This window comes from Pteropus vampyrus, unplaced genomic scaffold, assembly GCF_000151845.1.
Source record: "Pteropus vampyrus isolate Shadow unplaced genomic scaffold, Pvam_2.0 Scaffold31, whole genome shotgun sequence".
Lineage (NCBI taxonomy): Eukaryota > Metazoa > Chordata > Mammalia > Chiroptera > Pteropodidae > Pteropus > Pteropus vampyrus.
In genome coordinates, this window is record NW_011888812.1 from 1,499,692 (window position 1) to 1,506,932 (window position 7,241).

The 7,241-nt window shown below is 47.5% G+C and overlaps 1 protein-coding gene across 19 annotated transcripts in view; it reads left to right on the top strand.

Moving 5' to 3' along the window:
• The first annotated feature begins 3,758 nt into the window (after nt 1-3,758).
• Nucleotides 3,759-7,241, top strand: part of CD44 (CD44 molecule (Indian blood group)) — an 81,667-nt gene continuing 78,184 nt past the window's right edge. For 8 of the 19 annotated variants that reach the window (XM_023528662.1, XM_023528664.1, XM_023528665.1 and 5 more), the window contains exon 1: nt 3,759-3,985. In XM_023528662.1, coding sequence (XP_023384430.1) covers nt 3,919-3,985 — 67 coding nt within the window. In that variant the 5' untranslated portion in view covers nt 3,759-3,918. The remainder of the gene's footprint in view (nt 3,986-7,241) is intronic. The other 11 variants (XM_023528672.1, XM_011356824.2, XM_023528673.1 and 8 more) reach the window with 3 other exon arrangements.

The window sequence follows — 7,241 nt, forward strand, 5'->3', positions numbered from 1 at the left end:
CACCGGCTGATAAGAGCTCGGAGAGCCAGTGATCAGACTTGGGCATTCTTAGTCCAAGGCTGCTGATTGCATCCTGGACTCCTTCCAAATATGTGATCTCATGTCAACCTAGATCAATTCAAGCTCTCTTTTTCAGTTTCCCACATCTCATGGTTTGTATAAAAAGAAATCTGGTACAACACACACCAGATATTGAGCATTTAAAATTAGTAAATTTAAGAACTTAATCTTCATGAAGGCTCAGAGAAGAGCATGGGACAGTCTTTGTGAGACCATTGGTGAGGGTAGGGTATCCGGACTGGACCGAGGATGAGAGTGGAGCTCAGAGAGGTGATCTAGGATTTCCCAAAGGCTGGCCCTGACTCAGTAAGTCACCAGGTCATTTTGAAATGAGTCAGTTGTGGCATGGGGGCAAACAAGCACAGCCCCTCACTAAACCATCTGGAAGCAGGCAGGTCAAATATTCTCCCTGGGAGAATAATCCTAATTACAATCCCCAGAATTTGCATGCCCCTCTACAGTTTGCAAAGTACTTTCACACCCGTTTCTTCATTTGCTAATTGCTTATGCTAATTGTTTACCGCATAAATGCAGAAGGGACCAGGATTCAAGATGACTTAGTCTAGCGGTTTTTATATACTTTTAAAAAAGTAAATCCTTTGTCAAAATGAAATCTCACACAGTAGTCTAGTGTATAAAATTGATATGAGTGGAATTTCTATGGTTGGAATGGGGACAGGGATAGGGGAGGCATAGCCCATGCTTAAGACTGCTTGGACCTCTGTGTCTGTTTCTGAGAGTCTCCAAGGAACCTCCAAGTTCCATAAAACACGGTGAGATAAAGATTGTTTCTAGTGAAGACCCATCCCGCTTCACTCCCCTCCTCCAAAAACAGAAAGCCGAACACGCGGGAGGTAACATGAGATGCCCAAGGCCACTCTTCCCCTAATATCCTTTTCGTGGAATTCACCAGGGCTGGTTTCTCAGATGGTTAATGCCTGAAGATCTACTTGGGAGCCAGTTTGCCCCGAGTTGTCTCAGGAAAGTGTCCTCTTGGTCACAGACAGCAGCAGGGCCAACTCGGCTACTACCCACAGCATTTCTCAAAGTGCCTGCTCTTCAGGTGGGGCTCAGAGGTATTGCCTTCACTTCATACAGGCCACTCTTGAGTCATGGGCTGCCAGCCACTGAATGGTAGGGAGTTGGTCCAGTGAATTTTCAGCCCTAAACACTCTCCCTGAAAATTCAGGAGGAGCAGCCTCTCAGCACACGGTCTCTCCCCAACTAAAAAACTTACATTGAACTAGATAGTGGTTGTTATTGGCTGAATGTTTGTTTCCCTCTAAAACTCCTATGTTGAAATCCTAAGTCCCATGGTGATGATATTAAGAGATGGGGCCTTTGAGAGGTAGTTAGGTCCTGAGGGTGGGGCCTTCATGAATGGAATTAGTGCCTTTATAAGAAAAGACACACAAGAGCACTTCTCCCCACTTCCTCTCTGCCTCATGTGAGGACAGGAGAAGATGGCCATCTGCAAACCAGGGAGAGTGCTCTCACCAAAACTCAACCATTTCGACACCCTAATCTCAAACTTCTCAACCTCCTGTACTGTAAGAAATAAATTTCTATTGTTTAAGCCACCCAGTCTGTGGTATTCTGTTATAACAGCCTAAACTAAGAGAGTGGTGATGGCTGCACAATTTAAATGCTTTTGAAGAGTTAAAATGGCAAATTTCATGTTATGTAAATTTTAACAAATAATAATAACAACAACGATAATAAAACTTACATTAGCTCCCTATTTCCTAGGGATCAAGTTCAAACTTCCTGGTACAGCTTATGACCCAGCCTCTGCTTACCTCTCCAGCCTTGTGTCTCGATATCCCCCTTAAACTCTCCTCTGATCGATGTCCAAACTGCTCTCCACTGCCTGAAGAAGCCATACACTTTCACTTTTCCATGTTCACTCACCATTTATGGCTTTTAGTAATAATAGCAAAGTTTATATATAGCACTTATTCTATGTATATATACACACATATCTAGTGCTTAATATATACAAGACTTTTGACTCATTAATTCTCACCAATTCTATGAAATAAATAGTTAGACTTGAGGAAATCAGAGCTAATTGACTTGTTCAAGGTCACACAACTATCAAGCAGCCAAGGCAAGGTGTGAACCCAGATATTATGGCTCCTGAGTCCTTGCTGTCGATCACTACATAGTACTGCCTATGGATGCTTTGTCCCTGCATTGTCTTCTGAAGAATTCCTTCTCCTTCTGGTTCAAATATCACCTCCACTGTGAAGTCCCCCACCCGTTGTCCCCTAAAAAAGGGCGCAACTCTTTCTTCTCAGATCCGTAGCACTCTGTGCACACATATTGTGTGGTAATGGCCTGCTGGTGAGTCCCTGCCAAAGTGACAGGGCAGGTCTTATTTCTCCTGATATCTTTGAGCGCTCACTACATGTTTGATGAATTAAAGATGGCCGAATACACTTTCTCTCAATTTTTCAATTTCTTTCAATAAATGACAAAATCAAAAGGGGATTACTTCCTCTCAGAAATTCTGGCATAGCTCCTTCTGGGTCTGGCCATGGTCATTGATAACCACTATCATTTTCTGGTATCTCAATAGGCAAGCAGACCATTAGGATTTACTTTCAGTAGTCCACATCAACAATAAATACTGCTTTGCTTTTTGAATATTGAACAGTATGTAGAGGTAGACATGAAATTATAATGCAAATATGATTTTTCAAACTCAAAACGCCTCTCTGAAGGATGGATACAGTGATGAACAGATAAGTGGATGGATGGATGGAGGATAGATGAATGTGAATTTGTGAAGAAATATGAAAAAAGAAAGCATATGGAAAGACAGTTGAGAAGTTGTATGGGAGGATGATTGGATAGGTGAAAGGAAGTGTGGTTGGATAAGTGATGGACAGGAGGATGGATGAATGTGTGAACCCTGGAGGGAGGTAAGGAAAGATGGGCTGGGAGATAAACAGATGGAAGGAAGAATATTTGGGAGGATGAATAAGAGTGTGGGTGAGTGAATGGATGGACGGGTGGATGAATCCAGGTGCCAGCCTGAGACTGGAGAACGACACATGGATTAGTGGAACCAAATGCCAGCCCCAAGGCTGGCCAGCATCATCTTTCTCTGAGCAGTCCTAATAAGGAGCAAAAATCCACCTGAGCCATGTGGACTTAGCTGCTCTTTCACGGAAAGAAGAAATGAGCTCTTCCTCCCTCCTCTGGGAAGAGTCGCTCTCCATCCCTCCTCCCTACCGTGGGCAGGGAAGCACCGCTATCCAGTGCAGGACCTCGCCTCTCTCCCAGCTCCTCTCCCAGACTATCCAGCTGCCTGTGAAACCCAGAAAGAATCATCCTCCGTCCAGATTCAAAGAGAAACTTAGCGGAAAGAGTCCTGAGGCTGAACCCAGTGGCGTGAGGTTTCAGGACTCAGTCGCTCTCCTTCCTGAGGCCGCTCTTCCAGCCGGCGGGCGAGCTGTGGGGAGAAGAAAGCCGGTGCGTCCCAAGGCACCCGCGGCTCTCCTGGCGCCCGCCCAGCCTGCCCCGATTTACAGCCTTCTTAGAAAACGGGGAGGAGGCGCAGAGGCCCGCGCAGAGGAGAGCTGATACGTTTTGAAACCTCTGCCTGCTGCTTAGTCACAGCCCCCCTCGCTTGGGTGTGTCCTTAGCTAGCTCCCTCCCTCTCTCTCTTAGGTCATTTCTGAATAAAAACTGCAGCCAACTTCCGAGGCGCCCTCATTGCCCAGCTGGACCCCAGCCTCTGTCAGGTTCCGGCTGCCCTCCTCGCCCCGTCCTCCGCCCGCCCCCCACTCAACGCACGAGGACCCTCCACCTCCACTCGCTTGCTCCCGTCCCGTGGTCCGCTGTAACACCATGGGCAAATTTGGGTGGCGCGCAGTCTGGGGACTCTGCCTTGTGCAGCTGAGCCTGGCGCAAATCGGTGAGTGCCCACCGGGGCAGCGGGAGGGAGCGGCATGCGTGGCCGGGACAGACCCAACCGCTGCGCAAACTGAGTTGGTCCTGGGGACCGGAGTCAAGAGGGCGGTGAGCGGCTTGGATTTGGTTAAGGAGGGCTAGGATTTGCGCTAAGCTGCTGGAGTTTGTTGGTGTGAAGTGCGGTTTTGTTGAAAGGAAAAAAGAAAGAGAGAAGAAAGTTTGCTGGGCAGGCTGTCGGCGCGCAGTTTGGGGCGAGGTCGTCAGAGTCTGAGCACGGGGCAGAAAGTAACTGTACCCCTGGATGCGCGCAGCCGGTGTTTCGACTAAGAGGCTCCTGTGCCCAAGGGCGCTCCAAGCCCGACTAGGCTATGGCCGGGCAGGGCAAGGCTAGAGCCGTTGGTGAGATGGCCGTAGTGGTAGGTACAGTTGCATGTGTGAGGGATGGTGGCAATGAGCTGGGTGGCTATTTCCAGGAAGAGATTCTGGCTTCCTGTAGCTCCCCACTGCGCCTGGATTCCAAAGCTCTTACAGTTGGCTCCAGTCACTATCTTAGCGCTAGTGGGAACATGAACCAGTTCTGTGGTGAGGCTCTGGGTCTCCACAGGTGCCAGCCTGGGGCAGGGAGTGTGAGTCGGAAAGGCAACGACTGGGTGAGTCACTCAGTCCTTGTAAACTCCTGTTTCTGCCAATCAGTTAGGGAGAAATCCAGACAGTAATGTGGCTCATATCCCACTCTGGCAACCTCAGGGGAGGAACTGGTGCCTGGGCACCAAGGTTGCATCAGGGTCCCCAGAGCTGGGCCTGCCCAAATCCCATTCAGACAAAGTCTATGACTTTCAGTGGTTGTGGAGGGGGTGGCTGCGTGTGAGGTATTCTGGTGAGGCTGAACTCCAAGCGTTCCTTTTCTTTGTCTATATATGTACAGATAATTACATGGCTGATTTGCTTATCGCTAGCGAAATTAATTTTTCTTTTAAGAAGTGCCAGCTGGGTCATTAAAACAGCTCAGCCTATGGTTAATTCTACCCAGCAAGCATTTATTAAACTTAGTTCTGGGGTACCAAGAAAGTAAAAGACAGAGTCTTTTTAGACTGTGAATAAGTGAAGATCTAGGATTTAGATTCCTGAAACAGAAATAATACTAACAAGAGGAAGAACGGCGCTAGCCATCATTTATTGCACACTTTCGCTATGTCAAGCACTGTGATAAATTCTTTACATGTGTTATGTCATTTTACCTTTATGACGGTCCATGAGAAGTGTCCGGTTATTAGCCCTGTCTTACAGGAGGGAAACAAACCGAAGCTCAGGAAGGTTAAATGAATTGCTGGTGTTCACACAGCCAGAGAATTGGTGTTCATATGAACCCAGGCCCATTAGCCTGTGCTTAGTCAAAATATGTTAGACTGTATGTATGTCTGAAAGGTTTTGGGGGACAGAGGGCTTGTAATGGACCAGAGGCCTCAGCAGAGGCAAGGGCTGGAGATCCAACAAGCCCTTGAAAGGCAGAAACACTTGGGATGAGAAAGAAGAGGGAAACTTGAGTACAGGAAGAGTCCTGGCCCTGGCCTCAGAGAAGAGGGGCCTCTAGGGAAGTTTATTTGTATGTTACCTTCTGGTGATGTCTTCTGCTTTGTTTTTGAGGATTCTGACTCCCAACTCCTTCTAACCAGTCTGCCTGATACTTCTAAAGGACCCTGTCCCCCAAACCTTTGTCACTGTCCTGATCCTTGCGATTCTCCCGAGACTAGCAGGCTCACTCCTGCCCCACGTTTCTATAGTTGCTTTGGGCAGCATCATTTGGAAGAGACACAAAAAAGTGCCGGTAACAATAACTGCCTGGGACCTGGCTTTCATGTGCTCATAAAGTTGTTTGGCAGGAACTAAGACTTGGAAAGGAGATGTGACTTAACAGTGGGCTTGGGCTGGGCAGACAGAGAAGGGAAGGAGAAAGGGAGCGGGGAGAAGGCACTGTCGTTGCCCCTCTCCGAGGCATGGTGGGCTCTGGAAGACAACAAGGAAACTTTGGAAAGGCACAAGACTTCGGGGAGGAAGAAAGATCCAATCCCCATAACAGAAAGCAAAAAGTAGAGAAGTGGCCAAATATAGTTAAACCACATTGTACCCAGAAACCCTGAGTTAGAGAACAGATACCTTGAACTAGGTGCCACATGGGGGAGCAAGAAAGTGGCCCTTGGTGGAGAGTGGGGTGAGCCCCCCTGCACGCATCTCCTCCTCCTTTCCTTTGTGGGGCAGAGGTCGTTGCTAGGAAATCGCGCCCCTAGTGTTGAGAAAGAGGAGTGCATCTGAGAGCTCTGGGACTTGAGCGCCGCATGCGCCTTTATGCTCCCTCTGAGCATTAGAGACCCCTCTTGCTGGGAGTTGGAGCTTTGGCAGTGTTTTCCCAGGTGAAGGAGGAAGGAAGCAAAGCTCCATCACTGCTGAAGTTAGCATCGATTAATTCAGTTATTTGCCAGATATACACTGGATATCTACTTCCTGCAAAGGCAGGATGCCAGGTAGGCGTGTTTGAGGCTGGCGGCTAGTAGGAAAAGGTTCTATTTTCTTCCAAATTAACCCACGCAGGAGGGGATGCTGCGCAGCCTGAAATTCTTAGTCTATGACAGACCGCCCGTCCATTCATTCAAGAAATATTTCTTGACTCATTGACATAAATTCAGAGCCGAGGATGCCAAGGATCATTCGGAAAAACCCCTTGTTTTTCCCTGGGAGGAAACAGACTCTGAAAGAGAGGGAGGTATGACTTCCCCTCTCTCTAACAGTGTTAGGGCAGGACACTTTTCATACACTGGTCTCTGAAATACCACTATCATCGAGGACTGTAATGATAACTGTAATGAGGACTGTAATGAGGACTGCAGAGGGTGAGCAGGGCGTGGTCTAGTGATGTTTCAATCCTTAAATACTATCTTAAACACTTACGACATTTTTTAAATTTTAATCCACAACATACCCAGTTAGAGTTTAATATTGGAATAAGGAGATATATAGTTCTCATATATAAACCATAAAGCAAAGTTTGATACTCAAAGTGTCCTGGGGTTTCCAGCGCCTCTTGGACCATTGCTGGATCCCTCAGAGTTAGGAGTACCTCAGTTTTAAAAGCCTGACACTCGGCTACTGAACCATATGCTGCTGTGCAGAGTCCTAAGTCCCTAGGAAGTACCATTTACTGAGCACCATTTCTATATTAAGCATTCAGTAAGGGGTTAGCATACGTTATCATATAGAAGCCTCAC